Source organism: Geospiza fortis, unplaced genomic scaffold (genome assembly GCF_000277835.1).
Source record: "Geospiza fortis unplaced genomic scaffold, GeoFor_1.0 scaffold166, whole genome shotgun sequence".
NCBI lineage: Eukaryota > Metazoa > Chordata > Aves > Passeriformes > Thraupidae > Geospiza > Geospiza fortis.
This window is the reverse complement of record NW_005054310.1, coordinates 5,787,238-5,810,710: the sequence shown is the minus strand read 5'-3', so window position 1 is coordinate 5,810,710 and position 23,473 is coordinate 5,787,238. Positions and strand designations below refer to the sequence as shown.

At 41.6% G+C, this 23,473-nt stretch overlaps 3 protein-coding genes across 3 annotated transcripts in view; 2 read left to right on the top strand and 1 right to left on the bottom strand.

Annotated features, from left to right (window-relative positions):
• The first annotated feature begins 279 nt into the window (after positions 1-279).
• Positions 280-9,993, top strand: CCT2 (chaperonin containing TCP1 subunit 2). Its single transcript, XM_014312376.2, has 15 exons — positions 280-364; positions 822-887; positions 981-1,092; positions 1,916-1,992; positions 2,705-2,817; positions 3,328-3,530; positions 3,726-3,826; positions 3,907-4,034; positions 4,429-4,532; positions 6,093-6,212; positions 6,771-6,899; positions 6,985-7,088; positions 8,083-8,182; positions 8,883-9,024; positions 9,672-9,993. Exons 2-15 carry the CDS (start codon positions 885-887, stop codon positions 9,700-9,702), a joined length of 1,467 nt encoding a protein of 488 aa, XP_014167851.1. The 5' UTR covers positions 280-364; positions 822-884; the 3' UTR covers positions 9,703-9,993.
• Positions 9,994-11,880: 1,887 nt separating this feature from the next.
• LRRC10 (leucine rich repeat containing 10) lies at positions 11,881-13,277 on the bottom strand. The gene has a single exon (XM_005419221.2). The coding sequence runs from the start codon at positions 13,249-13,251 to the stop codon at positions 12,415-12,417; it is 837 nt and encodes a 278-aa protein (XP_005419278.1). The 5' UTR covers positions 13,252-13,277; the 3' UTR covers positions 11,881-12,414.
• A 4,555-nt stretch (positions 13,278-17,832) lies between these two features.
• Positions 17,833-23,473, top strand: part of LOC102041269 (cathepsin E-like) — a 9,154-nt gene continuing 3,513 nt past the window's right edge. Inside the window, exons 1-6 of the mRNA XM_005419220.2 lie at positions 17,833-17,888; positions 18,058-18,235; positions 20,850-20,967; positions 21,475-21,593; positions 22,080-22,279; positions 22,933-23,055. Of these exons, the coding sequence (XP_005419277.1) occupies positions 17,833-17,888; positions 18,058-18,235; positions 20,850-20,967; positions 21,475-21,593; positions 22,080-22,279; positions 22,933-23,055 (794 nt within the window). The remainder of the gene's footprint in view (positions 17,889-18,057; positions 18,236-20,849; positions 20,968-21,474; positions 21,594-22,079; positions 22,280-22,932; positions 23,056-23,473) is intronic.

The window sequence follows — 23,473 nt, the reverse complement described above, 5'->3', positions numbered from 1 at the left end:
GGCAGAGCAGCAGCGCTCGCACAGCCATGAAAGGATGGGCTGGTCGGGCCTGGTGTGCGCTGCAGTGCCAGCAGCTGCACTCGGCCTTGAATCCTTCACTGGGCTGTGAGGTTGCAGGACTGATTTTTAAGAACCTTGGCTATTTCTTAAATATACCTGTTATCACAAAAGGTATGGAAGTAATTTTATTAAAAAATCATTGTTTAAGTTATTAGGGTTGGGGATTTACTTTTAGAACGCATAGTTTTGTTGAAGCTAAAACAATATTCTTACATTAATTGTGTTTTAGGCATCTATTTCTCTTGCTCCTGTGAACATTTTCAAGGCAGGTGCAGATGAAGAGAAGGCAGAAACAGCTCGGTTGGTAAGTTTAATTCTCGAAGAAACTGGTAGTACTTGAGGTAATTAAACTTTGTCTTTTCTACTACTGAAGATATTTTCACTATATGGTGATATGGAACTTCTGTTTTTAACTGGCTTTTCTTGTTGCATATCTGTGAACAGAAGGGAGTTTGTTTGTGCTAAAAATTAGAGAAACTCTTCGTTGTCAAAACCAATGTACCTCTACTGGAGCTCAGAAGATTGGTGTGGGTGGCATTTCTTCTGGCTTTTAGACAGACTTATGGTTTCTGGGAGGTTTAGGTATATTTGATCTGGTTATCAAAATTTAGCAGTTAAGAAACTTGCCTTAAGTTCAGTTAAGCCTCCATTGAAAGAGGTGGAAGGGTTGGTTAAAATGTTGAAAGCTATGTGATAGTGTATAATTCTTGTACTAGAGTAGAAATAAATTGTTCCCTGAGGTATATTTATTTTCATTTCAGTCATCCTTTGTTGGTGCCATTGCCATTGGTGACCTAGTCAAGAGCACCCTGGGCCCTAAAGGCATGGTAAGACAGCTGCATGGGTAGTCATGCCCATTAATTTAGCTTTAATAGTCACAGTGCCTTTTCAAGCAGTATGCTAAATCTCACATCTTGTAGGACAAGATTCTTTTAAGTACCGGGAGAGACAGCTCTGTTACAGTTACCAACGATGGTGCAACCATCCTGAAAGCTATCGGAGTTGACAATCCAGCTGCCAAGGTCTTGGTTGGTGAGTTCTTAAAGGCTTGATATTTCTTAATTTGTAACTCTGTTGTGGTGTTTCTATTTGTTCTTAGAAAAGTGTTCTTGGAATACAGTGAAAAAATGAAGGGAAGGGGAGCAGAAATCCTGAAGTAAGAAGGACAGGGTACTGCAAGAGTTGTGGCATTCTGCAAAAGTAAAATTGTGGTGTGTGCTGCTCTTCAAAACTGGTTTTATATCTTCTTTTCCCTTAGCCCTGCTTTGTCCCAGGAGTCAGAAGGGACAAAAGACAGCTGTATACTCCTTGTTTTGCAGTGGGAAAATACGGAACAGAAATCTGTGCAGCAGCAGCAGTTCACTCTGTTTCTCCCAGATTTAGATCTCTTGTCATTCAGTGAGCACTGTACTTCTCTACAGAGTTTACTGTTACGAGCAACTGTGCCACTGGTCCACTACTGGTGAAAAGCAGGAGCCTGACCTATTGGGTGTCAGGTTTCCTAATGATTTTGTGTTTGCTGCATCCGAGTTTATCAGCAGTTCATGCAGCAGACGTGGTTATTATAGTCTCTGATCCTGTATCTGTACCTTAGAGCTTCTATCCAGCTGTCCTTTTGATAACCATTGTTAGGATGGGGAACACAGGGGAGCATCCTGACCATCACCAGGCTGAAACTGGTGTCTGAGTTACAAATAAAGAGCAGGAGTTTGGAGGATGCCAAATTTTGTTTGCATCTCTTGTTTTTCTGGGTGTTTTTATTAGAGTTCCCTCTTTACACAAAGAGTCAGATCTGGTTTTTTGTCCAATTAATGAATGAGAAAAATAGCATTAATAATGCCTTTTCCTTCTTCAGATATGTCAAAGGTTCAAGATGACGAAGTTGGCGATGGAACTACATCTGTCACAGTCTTGGCGGCTGAATTACTGAGGGTGATGTATTCTGTTTTTTAGATGTTTGTCCGTGTACTTCTGTGGTGCCTCCAGTAGGAGGTGTGTTATCCTGTCTTTGTAAAGGGCTCCCAAAGCAAAGAAAGGAGTAGCTTGCTCTGTTGCTGGTGAAATTGATAGGGGGCAAAAAAACAGCCCTTAGGTATTTCATCATCATTTTTTGGGTATTATTTTGGACTATTACTCCTTATATTATTTTTTATAAACTCTCAAGTGTTTTAAGTTGACTCTTACTGCTCACTTTCTGGCTGTTGCACTGAGCAATGTGCAGCACTGCTTAGTTGTGAGGTTCAGTCCTCTGAAATCCATTTCCATAGGAAAAAAATCTTGCTAAATTCTGTTCTTTACTCAAGGCCTGAATTCATACTGTTCCTTTAGACTCTGTATGGATTTTATGCTTATGGAAAAATTTACACTGCTAAACTCTAAGCCTGAAATGACTGTGAAAGAGATTTGAGAAATGAGTAGTTCTTCCTTGCAGAGCTGTGTCAGAAAGTCTGATCATCTCAGGTCCGGTAACTGGGATCAAGAGCATCTTAAGGAATGATCTATCAGCTTGCCAAGTTCCACAGAAAAATAAAGATAGCTTTTTTCAATTACACTTTAAATTGCGTCCATAAATGAACATGTCTTTTCTAGTTAGTGTCACTATACTTTTTGGAGGGAGAAATAATTATTGATTTCATTTAAATAGGAGGCAGAATTACTGATTGCGAGGAAGATTCATCCTCAGACCATCATTGCAGGCTGGAGAGCAGCCACAAAGGCTTCAAGAGAGGCACTTTTGAAAGCAGCTGTGGATCATGGGTTAGTAATGCCCATTTGCTGTAACTATAAAAAACTACTCAAGATCAAAACATCAATGCAAATTACAGTCCATTGGTAAATTCTTCTCTCTTATTAAAGCAGTGTGAAGGCTGAGTTCCTGAATTTTAACAGTTGAGAAAAAAATACTGGGTATTTTTTCAAATGAGTTAAAGAAGCTTCAAAATTAATGATGTGCAGAAATTAAATACAAGCTGTAATTTGCTCCCTGAAACAAAGATCTGAGCTGTTCTTTCAGATTTTGTACTCATGTTTTAAATATTTCCCCTGCCCAACACTTTGAGAGCACAAACTTTCTAAAGCTGAATTCAAAAAGTAAAGTAGAAGATTGTGTTCTGGGACAGTGGAGGGATTCTGTGCAGCGTTCCTCAAAAGATTATATGGTACATATAGAGATACAGGCTAGAAGAAGTGGGCAAAGACTCCTAGTGGTAGTTAATGGTAGTTAAGGCTTTCAGACTTTTCACTTTAACTGAGCTGTCTTTATTTTAGTAATGATGAAGTGAAGTTCCGCGAAGACTTGATGAACATTGCAGGAACAACTCTTTCATCAAAATTACTTACTCACCACAAGGATCACTTTGTCAAGCTAGCTGTAGAAGCTGTTCTTAGGTTGAAAGGCTCTGGTAATTTGGAGGCTATCCATGTCATTAAGAAACTTGGTGGAAGTTTGGCTGATTCCTACTTAGATGAAGGTAAGTCTTTGAGTGTTGATTGTGTATGCACTTGAGAAACAAAGCTTCTAAAGGTTGCACGTCTATGTAAATTTGTTACAGGAAACACTGTTATGTTATTATTAAATTGAATACTAAAGATGAGGGACTTTGTATTAACTAATAATTGCTCCCTTTTTTAATTTGAAGTTTTACAAGACCTTTCTGTTACTACAGGCTTTTTGCTTGACAAGAAGATTGGTGTAAATCAGCCAAAAAGAATTGAAAATGCAAAGATTCTTATTGCAAATACTGGTATGGATACAGACAAGATTAAGGTATGTGACAGAACTACTGTTGAGAGTCTGTGTTTTTGTAAATGGAATTTTGAGACTGAACTCTTTTCTCTTTGATTTAGATTTTTGGCTCTCGTGTTAGAGTGGACTCCACAGCAAAAGTGGCAGAAATAGAACAGGCAGAAAAAGAAAAGATGAAGGAGAAAGTGGATCGTATTCTTAAACATGGAATAAATTGCTTTATTAACAGGTATGTATTTCTTGGGAAAAAAGGAGAGTTACATTACTTTCCATGTTGTTCCAGTTCACTCTGCTAGAATAGGCAGTTAAGTGCCCAGCAGGCACTTAGGATCAATGGACTAAGACCTTAAAGCATATGGCTGCCTGTGCTTAGTGTCATAGTGTTTCTTCAGAGAAAGGATATTTCAAAAAACATCATAGTTTGATTTTTTTTTCCTGTCACTGCATTTGCTTCTGTGTTGTGCAACATTCCATGTGTGGCAGATACCACATCCATTGACTGCTTTAGTAGCTTTCAGAAATCTGTCCTGTGTGCATGCTACTGAGAATCTGGTGTCTTTTGTTACTGGTTTATTTTCAAAGGTTTGTTCTGTGTGTGATAGTGAGATGTGTTTTAATTTTAGACAGCTGATCTACAACTACCCTGAACATCTCTTTGGAGCTGCTGGTGTCATGGCTATTGAACATGCAGACTTTGCTGGTGTAGAACGTCTGGCTCTCGTCACAGGTGTGTAGAGTATTTTGTTGTATGAAACTTGGAGGGGCACATTATTTGTTTGGTCATTAGTAAACATTAAACTTACTAAAACATACTTCTTCAGCATCTGTGAATAAAGGATCATAATGCAAAACATGGGATATAATTTAGTAAGTTAGTGCCAGTTAGTAATTTTCTTTCATATTTTAAAAATATTTTCAGTTAAGTTCCTGCTTGATAAGAAAAATCTTATCAAGCAGGAACTTAACTGAAAATACTTCTAAATATTGATATGTTTGTTTTCTGAGGAAAAGATGAAACTTAGCTGCAAAAAGAATAACTCCACAGGTTAATACTAACAGTTCTGGATTCTGTGATAACAATTGGTTTAGATGGCTGTGGTTTGACTGTAATGATAGAGAAGACTAAGGAGTCATCCTTTGTTAAAAATGTGGGCCTGAGTTTTTGACTTAAGGTGGATCTCAAATAACTTGAACAACCTGGATATTTTGAATAGTGGTCAGCATAAATGTGATTCTAGTAACTAATGAAAATGAAACCTCTGGAATGTTACAGATAATTCTCATTGCTGAAGTCATGGATAGTTAACTGGGACATCATAGTTGATTTTGAAAGTGATCAGGAGGATGAATTTGCTTTGCAGGAGAAAAGCAAGTCAGTGTCTTTTCCTATCTTAGCAAAACTGAAGTAGCAACTGCATATAATTGTCAGTAGGCACATTGACACTGGCAGATGCATGATTGAGAGGAACAGTGCTTACATTCTGGAACAAAATTGAAAGCAGACTTTCTATGCAGAGCAAATGGGCCTTATCAGACCACACTGGCTTGAATAGCATAGCTGAAAAAAGGACAAGTTTTTAGTATACACAAACTCTGCTACAAGTCTTGGTTTTTCTTGTGGTGCTGCAGCTACACAGTGCTGCAAGCTACTGTGGGATTATTGAGCACACATGGGGAATGCATACATGTAAAGAGTTTTCTGATTGGAAGAGGAAAGAATTAGAACAAGAACTAGAATAATGTCGTGTTCAAAGACATTTTGGTCTTGGTAGCGCTTGTTTTGTTTATGAGACGGCAGTTTACATATTGTGCACAGTATTGCTGCTGCAGCATGGAATGAGACTTGTCATGCAGGAGAATGGTGGTTCTCAGCCATCATCAGGCAGGCAAAATTAATACTGTCACAAGCTCAAGTTTTAAGGCATAAGAGATTTCATTTAGTATTTTATAAATACTTAATCAGTAAATACTGTGAAAACTTGAAACATACTGATATTTTAATGCTAGCAAAGATGAATGTTTATTCTGTTATCAGATGCAACTCACAAGCATTTTAGTCCCTGTGATGTGAAACAAAACATTGGTGTTTTAAGGATTTATCAGCATTGGTTAAAGGTTTCTGGTACCACATGCTGACATGAGAAAGTCTTGGCTTATCAGTAATTTTAATTTAAATTTATTTTGAGGTAATTATGGAGACTGTTTCCCCCCCGCCCCTTGGTTAGACCTTGCCTGAAAGGATACTTTCATTGTGAACTCTGATTTCTTTATGATCTTACACTTGCAGGTGGTGAAATTGCTTCAACCTTTGATCACCCTGAGCTAGTAAAACTAGGAAGCTGCAAGCTTATTGAAGAAGTCATGATTGGAGAAGATAAACTCATTCATTTCTCTGGAGTAGCAATGGGTAAGTATTTTATCACTAACGGTGTATTGTAACGTTTGTGTTAACCCTCTGCTAATGCTGTTCAGTTTCCAGTGATGCATAGGAATTCTGCAATGATTTATGTAACAGTTTCTATGAAAGCCTTGCTTTTCAGTAAAAGTCCTGCACAGTTTCATGGTTGAAACTGTGGATGTTTAGTGTTATGTAAATGAACATTAATTATTTTTAAGGATGGGAACCAAGGTTTCTGCTTTGGGAAATTCAGTTGACAAGAAAAGTAGCAATGTGTCATACTTAAAAAATTGGAGCATTGGCATTTACTAGAACAAGCTCTTTAAAGAGTTTTGAGGCAATATTAATTTTCTGTTAAATTAAATAAGGTGTTGTAGAACCAAAGCAGTAGCACTGTGCACATAATTTCATTCTGCCTTTGAAATGTCATCATGCTTTCTTTTGTTCCCAAAATTAAGTAACACAGAACTTGACCACAGCGATAGCAAAACCATTGTAAATGCTTTGTGATAGCCCATTTTGTGTCCTGGTTTCTCTTTTTAATCCTTTCACATTCATGCTTTCTAGGTGAAGCTTGCACCATAGTTTTGCGTGGAGCCACCCAGCAGATTCTGGATGAAGCAGAAAGGTCTCTGCATGATGCTCTCTGCGTCCTGGCCCAGACTGTGAAGGACACAAGAACTGTGTATGGTGGAGGTGAATATCAGACTCTTTGTACCTGTCACACATTTGGTATTACTGAAGGTTAGATATGTAACATCTGTGTGTCTTCAATGAATAGGTTGTTCAGAGATGTTGATGGCTAACGCTGTTGCAGAACTTGCTGTTAGAACACCTGGCAAAGAGTCTGTTGCAATGGAGTCCTTTGCTAAGGCTTTACGAATGGTAGGTTTATTTAATCATATTGCTGGACCACGAGACAAAGTTTCATGAAGTTTACTAACTTGTGACATCAGATATTTGATGTCACTTTAAAAATTTTGGTTGTTCAAAATAAAAAAGTGAAGTTTAGCAACACATCTTGGATAAACAAAGGGGGAAATTGTCTTAGGAAAAAAGTACTGGTGGTTTAATAATTCTACATGTTACAGGATTGTAAATGTTCATATACTAACCCTCCTCTAATTGGTTCTTGCTCACCTTACCTGCTAGTTAAAAATGCTGCAGAAATAGCACATAAAAATCTCATCTTATGTAGTTGACAACTGATTTAGAAAAGAGCAACCCTTCTGTTCCATTGATGCTCTAGTGCTGCTTGAGTGTATTCATACTCTAGTACTAGCTACAAGTTTCTGGTCTTGCATTGGAGATTGCATCTTAGTAGGAAATGAGAGTGTCACAAGAAACATTAATAGAATTGTGATAACAGGCTGTCAGTTTGAGAAAAAATTACTTCCTGCAATTTGAATTAGGGAAAACCTTTCTCCCAAGAAAATTAAATTCAAGAGCATAGTAACACTTGGCATTAACCTCTTCAGTCAGCACATGCAAGTTTGCACTGGTGTCATGGAAACAGTGAACAGAATGGTCAGGTAGTTAATGCTTACCAGCAAACTTGTGGTTTTTAAATGAAAACATTTCTTCCACTGTAGTCTGAAATGATAAAATGACAAGATTCTTTTTTTACTTCTGTCCATGTAAAATGAGGGTACAAATTGCTAACATGCTTCTGTCCTCGTAGGTACTTTCTTAAAACAGTCTTGAAATTCTTAGAAAGGTAGTTTGGGTCTTTTACTTATCACAGTAACAGATCATCTGGCATGTTTCTGAAGCATCTTCTTGAAATTCAGTTGTAAACTGGTAACATCAAAGTATGTTTCATGTTTGCTAACAATCAATCCCTATGTTAATTAAAAACAACCTGTGTTTATCCCCGTAGATCCCAACAATAATAGCTGATAATGCTGGTTATGACAGTGCTGATTTGGTTGCTCAGCTCAGAGCTGCTCATAGTGAAGGGAAGACTACTTATGGACTGGGTAAGGGGATCAGTTTTACTTCTGTGTTTGAATTGCTGTTTGGCCAGGTCCTTTGGGCTCTTTAAAGTTTTCATGCATGTCTGTCCAATATATTCAGCAGGGAGAGCTGAGTATGTTAGTTTGTTTGCTTTGCATAGAACTTGGTGTACAGCACTGTATTCCTTTTGTTCTACTAGGCTTTTGACAGTAGAGTGAAAACCTTCGTTTCTTAAATGGATGGTTCTTACCTCTAAAAAGCACTTCCCTTATGCTGAGTCTGGTTATAGGAGGCTTAAAAATAAAAACGTTGTTTTAAAACCAGCAACCAGCTAAACACCCAGAAGAACCAAACATCCTTCCCTTTGCCCCTTCCCTCCCACCCCCCCAAAAAAACCCAACCAAACAACAACTACAGAGTTGTGGAGAAGAACGCCGAAGTTAATGTACCTAAGGACATAGTGCTGAGAGTCCTGTTGGGATCTTGTCTCCTCATCACAGTGTATAAAGTTTTTATCATCAAGTGTTTGTATGCAATTGCAACATTAGGCTTAAATCAGGAGTCTTGAGATGGAAGACTTTATTTAATACTTCCCTAACTATCAGTGTAGTTCATTTGAGCAGGTAAATTACCATGCTCTCAGATTCTTGTAATTTCCTTAAAAAAATGCTGAGTTAAAAAACAAAACCAAAAAAGCACCTCTTAATGTATTTCTTCTTCCAGATATGAAAGAGGGTGTCATTGGGGACATGTCAGTTTTGGGAGTAACAGAAAGTTTCCAAGTCAAGAGACAGGTTTTGCTGAGTGCAGCTGAAGCAGCGGAAATGATTCTTCGTGTAGATGACATCATTAAAGCAGCACCAAGGTATGAGCAGAGAATCTGCATGGTCAGTCACAGTGGTGTAGAGTAAACCTCCTTCTGTGGAAGAGTAAGGGTGCAGAAAAGTCTTGGTCTAAAAATGGTTTACTTGAAAGGGAACTTGACATGTGACATGCTGATGTTCATATTAGATAATTTTACTGTGTTAGCAGTATCCTTGGGCCTTTAGAGCCATCAACAAACTTAAATTGCTGTGCCTGAGTAATGCCTAGTTAATCCTGGGTCACCACTAAACATCTGCACAAGTGGCTGACCAAAATGTAAGGGATCATGCTTTCTTTTTTCTTTTGGCAAGAATTATAGTGAAATGTCCAGCTGCTTCTGAGGTAGAATCTGCAGCTAAAACAGAAGCATGCTTCTTAAAAGGTTTGAGAAGAATTGCCACTCATAGGCAGGTTATCCTCTGTGGGCCTGCTATCAGGTAGTTTTCACTGCTTTTTGAATAAAAAGATTTTTTTTAGCATGGTCATGGGTGGTGTGTTAGCTTTGAAGTGGTACTGTCTTTTGTGCTGTGAGATAAAGCTGTCACTGAACACAAAACACTAACTAAAGATTAAAAATAAGGGTGGGTGAGGAGGGGCTGGTGGGCATCAGTGTGGTAGAAATTTTCTGATTTTTCTTTTTCTCCCCAGAAAACGTGTACCAGACCATCGCCCCTGTTAAATTTTCTTCAGTACCTGAGGATGTGTGGACCAGATCTCACCTAGTAATTTTTTTTAATGGTCTAGTTTTTGTGAGGTTGTGGAACAGAAGCTTGAGACAAACAGATCTCCATCAATGGCACTGTCTTCAGTTGGTTTTTACTTACTGGAGCTTTTGTGTGTTGTGTGGAAGAATTCACTTTCAGGGGTGTATAAACCAGGGGTTTTATACAACCGTATTCATTCTGTTCCTTCCAGGTTCCACTTAAAAATCACAGAAATAAAAAAAATAAAAATAAATAATTCAGATTCCCCAAGGTTGTATTTCTTTCTGTAGAACCAGGAAGGGCAGATCCATGAGGACAACTGTGGCGCACAACCTCAGGCCTCAGCTGCTTCGGGGAGTGACTAAGCCCTTGTGGCTCACTGGTTTGTGTTGACCTGCTGTGTGTATTCCAGTCCTGGCTGCATAAGTTTTGAGTTGGGGTCCTAGAAATAGGCTCTGAAGTTAGATGGTATCTTTTTCTAGTGATACTGGAGTATTACTCTTTTTTTTTCATGATGGAAGAGAGTGAGTGGACGAGGAACCTTAGTCAATGCCCAGAAGTACAACTAAGTGATCTTACAGCTTTTTACGTTCTGCTCAGGGGAGTTGAGGGGAATATGCAGGTTGGGAGAGAGAGCAACATTCTGGACCAAACAGTCTGAGTGTTGATCTATAAAGTATCAGGCTGACTTTACAGACACTTAAAATTGTGGACACTTAGCAGAAAATATGCCAGTGAATGTTATGACATTCACTTCTGCCCTCTCTGCCCCACCCCTTTTATGTCTGTTAAATCCTGTCTTTATGTTCACTTTCCTATTCTGTTCATTGCTGCAAAGGCACATGTTTCTTGACTAGGCTGGTTTCTTTGTGCCTAGATTGGAAGGAAGCCTGTGATGTCTGCAGCAGTCTGCATGCAGACCTGTGAGGACTGTGAGCACAGACAAGCAGGGGCCCTGTCTGTGTGGGGGCCCAGAATGGTGCCCGCAGGTCTTGTGACTTTTCTGGCCCTTGCAAGTGTACAAACAAGGCAAGTCTGCCAAAGCAGAAAGATTAGACTGAAATAAGCAAGTATGCGTGCAAAGGTTTTTCTCCCTTAGATTTGTTAAAATGAAGGGAATCTGCTTACAGAGTCCTCCCCTTAACTCTTGACAGAGACTCTTCAGCTTTCCAGAAGTGACAGTGCTGTGTGGTGAGGGCTGAGTGAAACACAGGCCATTGATAAGCCAGTGAAAGCATGCTCTTCCCCACCCCCTCAGATAAATACAGTACCAGCTCAGTTCTGTGGGATATAAAATATTGACTTTGGATATTAAAATAGCACCCCTAACTCATGTCCTGCTTTCCTTTTTGTAGGAAGAAATTGTTGGAACAAGACTAGATAAAGAATTTGCTGTTAATTCCAAAGAAGGACTTTTTAACTTTGCAAGATGCTAGTATACTTTTACTTAATTTCACTAGGAGCACACTACATGGGTGCCAGCCAGATGCAAATTTGGACTTCATGTTACAAGACAACAAGTGCTAGCAGAGTCTCTATATTTCCAGATAATTTTTCAAGCATGTAGATGACATTAAACATTCACGAACTGGCATGGAACCAAACCTTTTCTGGGAAGTCAACTGCTGCTTCTGCAGGCTGTGCTGGTAAGACAGACTCAAAGAGTGTGCCACCAGTGTTTCCATCCTTGTTAAAAAACCTGTCACCTAATTCAACCATGCTATGGAGTCTAAAGTTTAAAATGTCACTTTAAGCGAGATTTCTGTTACTCAATTAAAGCAAAGCTTAGGAAAAAAGTGCATTTTTAGGGGATCTGAACTGGTCCAAGTTGCAAGCTTGAGAAATACCCAGCTGAAATCATCTGAGTAAAGTTTGTCTCATTAGATTATGTGCAAATTTATAGTGACAGCTCACGAGCCTGGATTTTTATTCATGCAAGTTTACCTTTGCAGCTCCTGTGGCTTATCCTTTTTAGTCAGGCTTCGATTTTCTTCTTTGCTCCTGCATGAAAACTTTTCCTTTACAACTGCCCTTAGAGGCAGTGTTGTCAGTAACAAAACCCAGCACCAAAGCCTACAGCTTTCCTCACTATCATTTGGATGCTGCTCAGCAGTAATGAAACAGTTGTCACAAATTTTGCAGAAAGAAAGAGGAGGGCCCCCTGTACATATGTGCGGTTTCCTTGATAGTGCAGCCGGCACTCTGCTACCACTTCCCACTCAGCAGACAGGGAAAGGTATTGCTATGTTTCAGATAAAGTAATTTGAGACCAATGCTGCTTTAGAGTTGTGGGGATCACATTGAGCAGTGGCTTTCAGCTGAGCTGGGACATCTCAACAAGTTGGAAGAGAGGAGTGGGCCCATGGGTGAGGAGCAAGTCCGTATGTGCTCCATGCAATCAACCCATGGCAAACATCTAAACTGAGTCTTATCTCTATTGTGAACTCTGTGTGGTCCCAGCATGGGAGATGGAAGAAGTCTGTTCTAGGGAGAGTGCTGGGTGCTGCAAAAAGACAGGTGTCTGTACAAGAGTTTTGCTGTCACATTATCTCCACGCTGGTGCACGTACTCCTAAGATTGCCAGGCGATGTGGTGCTCCCTGGACACCAGCAAGCAAGGGAGAGGTAGAGGTTGGGCAGCGGTGGGAGTGCGCTGCCGCCTCGGCCAAAAGGGGCAGCTGAGCATCATCAGCAGGGCTCGGCGTCTGGCTCGGCCTTGGCGGCAGGAGGTAGCAATGGTTTCTCGTCCAGCGTGATATCTATCACTGCCCCAGATCGCTTGCGGGGCTCGGGAGTCTCCTCTGACCATCTGCCCACCCTGCGCACCCCTTTGGCCACTTTGGGCGCATGCCTGCAGGGGTTGTGGTCGTAGATCACCAGCTTCAGGCCGGGCAGGTGAGTGAGGCTGGGGAAGAAGCGGATGGAATTGCGATCCACGTCGATGACCTCGAGGAAGGGCATGTCCAGGAGCACGGGCGGGAACTCGGAGAGCAGGTTCCCTGAGAGCCAGATGGTGCGCAGCTCCTTCAGGCCCTGCAGCTGCCGAGGGAGGCTGCGCAACGCATTGGAGCCCGCGTGCAGCGTCTTGAGCAGGCTGAGCTCACACACCACCTCAGGCAGGTACTGCAGGCAGTTGGACTCAATCCACAGGGTCTTCAGGTTCTGCAGGAGTCGGAGCTCCAGGGGCAGGCTGCAGAGCTTGTTGTTGCCCAGGTAGAGGATGCACAGCTGCTTCAGCGTGCACACAACTAGGGGCAGTGCTTTGAAGTTGTTGAAGTCCAGTGCCAAGATCTGCAGGTTTTGCAGCTGCTCCAGCTCGGGGGGCAGGTGGTTCAGGTTGTTGTCACTCAGGTACAGCTTAACCAATTCCCTAAAAGAGCAGATGTGCACAGGCAGCCGCCTCATCTGTCTGCCACTCAGATCAACCATTTTATCCACTGGCATCTCTTCTAGGTCTTCTAGGAGGTACTTCTGGCACTTGTTAGAGGGCACAAAAGCAAGTATGGCTTTCAGACTGTTGCCCATCTCGGGATTTTGTTTTGGGATGGCTGGGACTGCGAGAGACAGGAAACTGCCTTGGTCTCCTGCTGCACACTGGCCTGTTGGTAGCTCGTTCTTCCCAATATAAGGCTCTGTTTATATGGCACCAGGCGTTAATCTCAAGGGCTCTGAAATGCTTCTGATAACTGAATGAGTGTTTGGTGACAGGGATTATAGACAGGACGACTCAGGGCCCAGGTCTCCCTCTCTCACCCACACTCCCACATACTCGCCCTCCCCCTGAAAACATTCCTTCTTTCCTCCTCTTGCACACTGTAAATGTTCTCTGATTTTGCCCCAGACAAAATTAGGGTCACATCAATGCCCCAGTCCCTCACTTCTGTCTGTGTAACCAATACAGGCAGCAAGGATGGGCTCGGGAAAGTAAACACCACAGCAGACTGAAGTTTTAAGCTTAGATATTTAACTTCATGAAACTTTCATCTGAAATGTCGGATATAATCAAATTGTTGTTTAAAATACCTGTCAAGACTTGACTGACTTTCAAGATGAGTGGCACTTTCAGGGATGTATTTTGAAAGGTGCCAAATACATGGATTTCAGAGTGTAATTTGCCACCCCAGTACTTATCTTAAAGCTTTAACACAAAATACTTGGCAAACTGCTATCTTGAGCAGTTCTACTGTTTATGTTCCTAATTTAACCATATTTATTATAGCCTCTGGCACTCTTGATTGTGTAGAGCCTTTTTCATTACATTTTACTTCTTGTCTGTAGGGCCTCTTTCATTATGTTGTTTTACTCCTTGTCTGAATCCCAATGTAATATGCTATCACAAATTGCCAAGGTTGTTCTCCCTCCGCTTTCCAACTGTGCTACTGCAGTTCCTGTGTCTGTACCAAAACCTGTCAAGAAACTCCCATGGATTCCATCAAGATTCTCACTTGTTATGGGTAAAATAAGTCTGATTTTGGAAAGTTATGGCTACTTAGATGTGACAGTGTAAACTGTTCTTGTCACATCATGACCCATTTTGCTGTTCAGTTCTAATTTCTAGGAGCATACTCATGTATAGAAACCTCTGCATAGTTTGAAATGTTGAGCTTCTGCTATTTCAGGCTTTCCTGGGTACACATTTGTCCCTACCCATGTCAGGGAGGTTGGAACTACATGATCTTTAAGATTCCTTCCAACCCAACCCATTCTGTGGTTGTTCTGCCTGTGTGTTGGCCATAGCTCTGCGATGACTTTTGGATGTGAAAGCTGTCAGAGTGTTCTAAGGTAAAATAGCTTTTTCACCACCTGGCTCTTTGCTTTGATATCTACAGCTCATTGCTGTAATTTCCCACACTTACCATAATTTAGGGAGTATACTTTCTTCGAACAATCTGCAATTGGTTTTGGGGTATTAGGTGCTATACTACCAAAATCTGTGACTGCTGAGAGCCACACACTCTTGAAAAACGAAAAGCAGAGCAAACAGAAAATTGAGGGACAGGCACCACTTAAGGTGGCCTCTGGATTTCTGGTCAAATCTAGTTATATAGAGCTCTCTACTATCACTTGCTTTCAAATGTAAAGCAACTCTTAGCTATCAATTGGGTATAGGCTATGAGCCTTTTCCCCACAAGATGAGTGGCTGTGCCACGCAGCAGTGATGCTATGAAATGTATGGAGGAGAACAATAGAGAGGGCGCCTGGGGAACAGTACTGCAACAGGACAGAGAGCAGTGAGTGCTGAGACCTGAATGCCATAAAATCAGTTTTAAATGGAGAAGCTGAGCAGAGCATCAAGCCTGGAGAACAAAGACAATGTCACAGTCATCTGTGGTGGTGCTGTGGAATAGAGGGCCTGAAAGCTCCCTCTCTGATGGTGGGATGTGCTGTCTATGGCATTCCAGAAGCAAGAAGCCAGTTTGCACTGCATGAGAATCTCCTTTTAGACATTTCTTTACTGCTTTGATGCTCTGTGGCCTGTCAGAGGACCACTGTGGGGAATGTGTCAGCAGATTGTTGCATTTGTTTTCATTTCTAAACAGCCGTGGCACCTTTTGAAGGTGAGTGTCCCTCCCCTTAAGGTGCTATAGACTAAAGGTGTGGAAAACCAAATGCATTTGGCATAATTAATAATGAATAGACATCCACAGCAAAGCCTTGTCTTTTAGACAAATTTTTTCAGATAACCTACTAATCATAACAACACAAGAGCATAGCTAAGAATATATTAATGGTATCATTTAGGCATATTTTTTATCAATAATCCATATGTAGACAAATAAGTTAACAAAGTACTAAGTCTGCAGATATGGATATGGATTTTTTTTCTACTTGAATTATTTCTCCTTAATGGAACTTTTAAGCTGGAGATAACTATTTCTTAGGGATCCTCTGCACTGTAGTTTAATCATTATTCCAGCTTATCAAAAAAGGTCACAATGACCTTTTGTTGCTGCATTTTGTACCTCTGTTAGCTAAATTAATGTCTGCTTGGAACATAGAGTGAGATCAGAGAATTTGGGAAAGAATAACCTCTGTGTGTGGATTAATAAAGGACTACACTTGCAGTAAAATGAACAATCGTGTTCTTTCTGAGAAATAGCCACTCAGTGGAGGCACTAAGGCAAAGGCAGTCCTCACAGTAGACCCAGGTGGTGTTTTGAAAATTCATGTCTTCAAAGTCACCATGGTGCCCTCCAACAGGAACATTTTCGACTTCCCAGAAGCATTTGTAGCATTTGAGGAAAAGTTCAAGTGATAAAGGCACTCAGCACAGACATTGTCTTGCTCTTGTCAAAGCGGCACTGCCCTACCCAAGGGCATGACATCTGCTCTGCTGTGCATCAAGTGACAGATGGGGCCTCCTTGAGAAATGCCTTTTCTTTCTAGATTTCACAAATCTTTGCTCACCATTCCCATTTCCAGCACCCAGCTCTTGCAGCTCAGTGGCTGGGATGACTGTGGAGCAGAAAATGTGATTGTTTGCTGATAACTTGTGTAAAACCTCTGAGTTCAGGAGAAATGGGGAATAGATAGATAATTGAAAAAAAAATTAGAATAAAATAGAAACCAACAGAAAATATGCATTTTTGAGATTCTATTATTTTTTGAAACAAGATATTGTAATAGAGATGCTGGTGCTTTTTCAGTTCCAAAGCTCTGCCTGCAGCTGTGTGATGACACCAGGCTCAGCTTTTGCTGTTTTTTTTTAGCCTTTACAATTTTGGAGGTACATTGGAAAAAGCAAACTGTATTTCAAAATCTGGGGCAACTAATAAATAGAACTCTAAACTTATTGATTTTAAGGCTCTCATACCCCATACTCAATCAGTCTGACATAGCAAGGGAAGTGACTTAAAGGAGCAATTTTTGTTTGCTTTGTTTTTATTCAAAGTCTGTGATGGGCATTTAGACCCCTTCTTGGCTCACAAATGCTGGGTGATTGGGTTTTTCTGCTGTTTTTTCTTGACATTGCTGCTGGAGCAGAAGATGACAACTCCTGCCTCCTCTGTGTCCTTTGACATTCACTCCTTGCTATGCTGTTGCACATCTGCTCTCTTTTGAGAGAATTCCTTAGTTCCAGTTCACCTTTGCATAGTGAGCAGTTTATTTTAAATACATGGTGTGTTGCGAAGAAAAAAAGTGGTTGCTCTTTTCCCAGCATCCTACCACAGCCTTTTGAACAAAAATGGCTGATTATTCAAAGTTTGCTTTAGTATATGCTAGGCTGCAGTATGTGGTTGCTTACTGCTCTTTCTTCTGCAGAGGAAAGATTCAAAAATCTTGTAAGTAAACTGCAGACTCAGTGCTCTGCTTCCTCCTGGGCAGCTGATGGGTTGGGGGCTGTGCTCTGCCAAATCAGCCTCTTTTGGACACCATTATTTCTCTGCAGGCTTGACTTGAACCCACCTGCAGGGGTGGGAGCCACGAATCTCAGGAAACTTGCAGGAAAATAAATCCAAGAGAGCTCTTCCAAATGTCTTGCTGAAATGTGTGCAAAATTATTGCTGGTTTTTACTGTATTATATGTTACAGTGTTGTACTGTTGTGTTTTTTACTTTGAAGATCCATTTTATGGCATGGCAGTCACATTTATGTTTAGACTGGAGCTCTCTCGTAGATAGGGAATTAAACTTCAGCTGTTAGGAGGTGACTTGTCGCAAGCCCGCCAAATGTCTTCTCAGCCCTGCTGAAATGTCTCCTGCAAAAGGGAAATGGATCTATATTATGTCCTCTTTCTCTGCACTGAGCACTTCTGAGCAACATCTCATTAAAGCAAGCTTGAAAAGCAGCAAGTGCTCAGACAGCTTCCTCTTTCTCATTCTAGCAGGAGCCAAACTCACCCCCTGTATTGTATTTATGTAAAAGACATTGAGGATTGTTGGTTAAATGTCTGTTTGGTCTAGACTGTGCCCTGGTTATCTGAGTAGCTCCACTGGACATCACTATTTGCACAAACCAGTCTGAGAGTAAATTAATCAGTTTTCTGCCAAAGCACTGACCTCCTGCGATTGATTGACCTGGCGAGCAGCCCTCAGCTGACAGCAGGCCATAAAAAAGGGACTTGTGAGCAAAGGAGTGTCATTAGACTCTGAACCTCTCGGAGCCATGAGGGCAATACTGTTGGCTGTGGTTTACATCCCGTTCATCGTGGCTGTGGAACGGTAAGAAAAAACATCTGCCTTCACTGGCACACATCTCAGCTGGCTTCATGGGTGACCTGTGCTTGTTGCTACTTGAGGTCTCAAAAAAGAAACCTTTTTTTAAATAGATGGAGTATATGATAGTTCTAGAAAGGACAATCAGGGGTTTTTTGTGTGTTTATTTGCATAGAATCCCCTTGATTCGATTCAAATCTATCAAGAAACAGCTGAAGGAAAAGGGAGAATTAGAGGAATTTTGGAGGAATCACCACCCTGATGTTTTTGCCCGGAGGTACCTGCATTGTTTCCCTGCAGATATTGCTTTATCAGTAGGAACTGCTTCAGAAAGGCTGTATGATTACATGAATGTAAGTACAGTTTTGGTAATGCAATCATTAGGACTCATCATTCTACTGGAGGCAGGGTTTTTTTCCCAGCACATTTCAAATCTAGTTTGTCAATGAAATTATAGAGCTTGTGGTGTCTTGTTGCTTTATGCTATAAATATTAGATCATAAAAAACCAGGTTACAATCTGCAAAATAAAGCATGTCTAGATCTAGGATAGCATGGGACCCGAGTAGAAAGCTGATGTAGGGTAGCAGTGGTAGTCCTGTGACAAGTTTTACTTTTGTACAGATCTGTAGTGGACTTGGTTGGGTCACCACAGAAATATGGGAGGTTTGCCTGTATCAGTCTTGGGGAACTACAGGGTTTTTCACAGCAGAATCTGATTGCTTCATTTAGTCATGTCCTATTTACCAGACTCTTGGATGCTTCTGTGTTATAAAAAAATCCTCCAAATCTCATTTATTTGTTTAGGTGGAATCACAAATCAGTGATGATAAAGACTTGAGTAGAGTGTTTTATTTTTCTGCTTTTATCTCTGGAGTTAAATATGTATTAAATATTGGAGACTGACCTGGGGGGATTTACCATCTAAACTGAAAAAGGAAAAAATATTAATTTCTCTGGATCTCAGACAGGCAAGTCAGCAGGTGTACCATTTTGTAAGCTGTCATTCCTGGTTTTAGAATTTTGTCCATTTGGATCGTCTCTGTTTTCTGTTTTATTTGGTTTTCATGCTACGCTTATCTCAAGGGAAACTAAGCTGCAGAAATGTTGTGAAGTTTTCACCTGAACAGGGAATGGAATCGAAGGGAAGGCCAAATTCATTCAGCAAGAACTTACTGACACTTGAGGGCCATAAAGAAATAAGTATGTGAAGAAGAACAAAGGACACTGAAACACTTCAACCTGCTCTAAAGCTTATTTCAAAGAGGGATAAATGAAAATCTCAAAACAACAAAGCAAAACCCACTTCCCCAGCATATTCAGGTAGCACCAGGAATGGTTTTATTATGGTGTGTATGTGGGTTTTCTGGTTGTATGTGTTTTGCTTTTGGTTTTTTTCGTTGTTTTTTTTTTTTTTTTTAATGAACATCACTTAGGTTTGTTTAATGCAGGAAGAAATAGAATCCTACTGTATGGTTGGATATTCTCTTAAATGGCATGCTTGCTTGCCTTTTCAAGATTATCTCATTCAGATTGCTTATTCTGGGGTCAGAAACATCTGTTTATTAATTAATAAAGTATGCACTTGAAGGTACATATACAAATACTTGTATTGCTGAAAAAAGTTTGGCACTAGCTATTGCTTTTCTATCCGTGGTTGAATTCCAGAAATACCTCTTCCTAAAAATAGTTCTCTTAATGCTGAAGTGCTGTTCCAGGGCCAGATAGGAGCACTCAGACACTTGTATTCGGGATGTGGATAAGCACTTCACTCCAGCATTCACGTGTTCAGAGATTATCTCAGTCTCAATTGCTATCCAGGGATGGTCAGTGGTTTCTTCATCTGCTGGATGAACTTTGTCCAGTACATCAGGAACAGTTTGTGTAGCACAATAGTTTTTGACTTGCTATAATAGCTGCTAATTACAAAGGAAAAAGGGCAGCCACATAAGACAGAGATTATGCCCCTGGTCAGAGCCCTCTGAAGCTGGCAGAGGCAGGCCGTCCTGACTTTGCAACACTGTTTTCTTATTGACATCAGTAAGGAACAGCCTGAAAGTCTGTGTGGTCATGTGAGAGTTTCATCTTGAGGATGACCTTGCCACCTCTGAAGCCAATGCAAGAGGGTCTGCTGACTCCATAGGGAACCCAGCTGAATATTTGTTTAAAAGGCTTTACAAATGCCCCACATTGTTCATTCAGCTGCAGTGAAACCTGCTGCTCGAAGCCACTTCATAGACATCGTATGATTATTCCTCTACATTTCTATCTACTGATGAGGATCTTACTCTTCTAGTATACTAATTACGATCGACTTCCAATCCTTAGAATCTGGTTTAAACCCAGAGAAGGGCAATAAACATAATCCCATTCATACTGGCCCTATCACTAACCCTAAGCATCCTCTTAACTGCACTAAACTTTTGACTCGCCCAAATAAGCCCCGACTCAGATAAACTATCCCCATACAAATGCAGATTCGACCCCCTAGGATCTGCCAGGATTTTGTTGCAGTCTGAGGGGATGCCTAGTGGCTTGTTTGATCCTGTTTCGTGGAGGAAGGTGACATGGACGAGTCTGAGGCCTACGATGACGAATGGGAGGAGGAAGTGAAGGGCAAAGAATTGAGTTAGTGTGGGGTTATCAACAGAGAATCCACCTCAGGCTCATTCGACTAGTGTTTGTCCAATGTAGGGGATTGCTGGGAATAGGTTTGTGATTACTGTAGCTCCTCAGAATGACATTTGGCCTCATGATAGGACATATCCTACGAAGGTGGTTGCTATGAAGGCCAAGAGGAGAATGACTCCCACACGCTCCAGACACGCTCCGTGTGGCATGCCTTCCCGTTTAAATGGAATTACACAGAAGGCCCCAAGGGAGCGCTGTGGGATGCTCCCGATCCGGGCTCTTCCTCAGAGCAGCCGGCCTGAGGCTGCCGGGGCTGAGGGCCTCGTTCCTCCCACAGGCTCAGTACTATGGGGTGGTGAGCGTGGGGACACCGCCACAGAGCTTCACCGTCGTCTTTGACACCGGCTCCTCCAACTTCTGGGTCCCGTCCGCCTACTGCATCAGCGAGGCCTGCCGTAAGAAATGGTGCTCCCCCTGGCGCTTCTCTTGGCTTGGCTGCAGAGACCTTGCCCAGTTCTCCTTTCCCAAATGTTTGCCTGCAGCTGGGATCTGCAAGGAGAGGGTTTGGAGCATCCCTCAGGGCTGCTCTCCTCTCCGCAGTTTGCTGCTCTGTCCCTCATGGCACTCTGCAGCCCGGGCAGACACTGGCTGCAACTGTCCAGAGTCCCTCTGCACCCACCATGAGGTAAAGGTGTGAAAACAGACCTGGGAGACCTACCAACCGAGGTGGAAATGCCCATTTCTGTTCTAATTTTTCTCTAAAGTGCAAAATTACCTCTCAGGTACAGAAAAACTGGGATGTCTGCAGGGGAACTGATGTGCCTGCCATACTTCTTCAACACTTTTCTCTTGAGAGAAGCAAAAATCTGGTTCTCCTATATCTCATCTTGTTCTGCACTGGGGAGTGGGTGGGTTGTCAGGACCTCCCCTCAGTGAAGAGGTGTAATTTTTTTTTTGTGTAGGGGTGCATCAGAAATTTAAGTCCTTCAAGTCAGATTCATATGAGCACGGAGGGGAAGCCTTCTCCCTGCAGTATGGGTCAGGACAGCTTCTGGGCATTGCTGGCAAAGACACACTGCAGGTGAGTGTCCACTGAAAATGGCTGTCAGCCTCCACATCAGCTGTTTGCAGGGCACTTCAGTTTCCTTGCCCTGGAAAAGCTTCCCTGGTTTAGGCAAGGGCAGGGTGAGGTCCCACCAGGCTGAGTGCTGAGAGGTGTGGGTTCTGCTCCAGCTTTGGGCTACCAACACAAACGCCTCACATTTTATTTTTCATTTCTACTTGTCTTCTTGGATCCTCTTCTGGGCTAATGAAGAAGCAACCACATAATTAAGGCATTCTAAAGCATCAGTGCTGCCTACCTGCCAAATGGGCACGTGCTATGTTGCTGCAAGTCACACAAAGATAGCAGGCTTTATAAACTGAATGAATCTATTGATATATGACAATAGCATACTTCTGATATGGATCAGAAATATGGCTAATTTCTTGTCATTGGTGGTGTCATTACTTTCAGTTGTGGTTGTTCTTTGCTTGGTTGTTTGTTGCCTTTTTTTTTACCAAACAGATAAGTAACATCTCCATCAAGGGACAGGACTTCGGCGAGTCAGTGTTTGAGCCAGGAACAACTTTTGTCCTTGCCCACTTTGATGGTGTACTGGGCTTAGGCTATCCCTCCTTAGCAGTGGGCAACGCTCTACCTGTGTTTGACAGCATCATGAACCAGCAGCTGGTAGAGGAGCCAGTCTTCTCTTTCTACCTGAAAAGGTCTGTCTTTAAAATGACACTGCTATAAAAGAAGTAAATCTATTTTAACTGTTGATAGAAACAGCTGTGCATCTGTATAAAGCTTCAACCCTAGAAAGACATTCCTCCCATTTTTTTGATTCTTTGTGTTGTTTCTTTGTTTTCAATTTGACATTGAAGATTATGGCATGAAAAGAAAAAATGTTATGGGGAGGACGTTTTGGACAGAGATTTATTCTTGTTGGAGCAGGTCATAAATAAAAGTTCCCAGCTCAGACTCACCATGTCAGTTGCCAGAGGTTTCCCTCTGGCCCATGCAGATGAGCAGAAGTGCTGTGCTACACCTAGATAGCCACGTTTCAGAAAAATACTGTTCCCTAATCTGGACCCAGCTGCAACTCCACCTATTTCTTTAGTGTTTCCTCTGAGCTGAGAGTAACAACTGGCTCAGCCTGCTCCCCATGCCTACCTTGGTGTCAACATTAAGTCTTCTCAGAGGTTATTTGGAGAGTCTGAGTTGGAACACATACAGTGATAATTTAGTAGTAATCCCTTTCAGCCATCTGTATCTGAATTTAGAAAGGGCCGTGATTTGACTTTTGCTTTTTAAATGTAATCTCATTGTGCATACTGGCACACTCCCATGTCTGTGTTAACCTGTTTTCTGCTTTCAGAGGAGACGACACCGAGAATGGCGGTGAGTTGATTCTGGGCGGAATAGACCATTCTCTCTACAAAGGTTCAATCCACTGGGTCCCAGTCACTGAGAAAAGCTACTGGCAAATACACATGAACAAGTATGTATGTATTTATGTATGTATGTATGTATGTATGTATGTATGTATGTATGTATAAAAAACCTGGTGAAATTCACCTCCCTAGTTAAACCCCCAGAGACAGAAACACCTGGTGACACAGGAGCAGGAGGGCTCAGCTGCAGTGTTCTAGCTCCTCAAAGAGGAGTTCACCAGGATGAGATCAGGGTTTGTTAGTTCTGTAAACCTGCTGTGACCTGGGTAGCTGGTATCTGGGAGAGCATGTTAGTATGCTTTATTATGATACACCAGTGGTCAAGATGAGTCTTGGTAGACTGTTCAGTTAAGAGGTTAAGGCACCCAGGAATAGAATCCAGCTCTGGGTCCTGCTTTCATCTGTCCTGCTAACTTTGGTCAAAGTAGCCAGTGTTCCTTTGTCCCACTTCTAGCACACTGCCTA

Excerpts from the sequence above, each read along its gene's own strand:
- CCT2 (XM_014312376.2), top strand. Across the intron at positions 2,818-3,327 it reads AAAGCAGCTGTGGATCATGG|TAATGATGAAGTGAAGTTCC; the intron begins GTTAGTAATGCC and ends TCTTTATTTTAG. Across the intron at positions 8,183-8,882 it reads GAAGACTACTTATGGACTGG|ATATGAAAGAGGGTGTCATT; the intron begins GTAAGGGGATCA and ends TTCTTCTTCCAG.
- LRRC10 (XM_005419221.2), bottom strand. The coding sequence starts at position 13,251 with ATGGGCAACAGTCTGAAAGCCATACTTGCTTTTGTGCCCTCTAACAAG.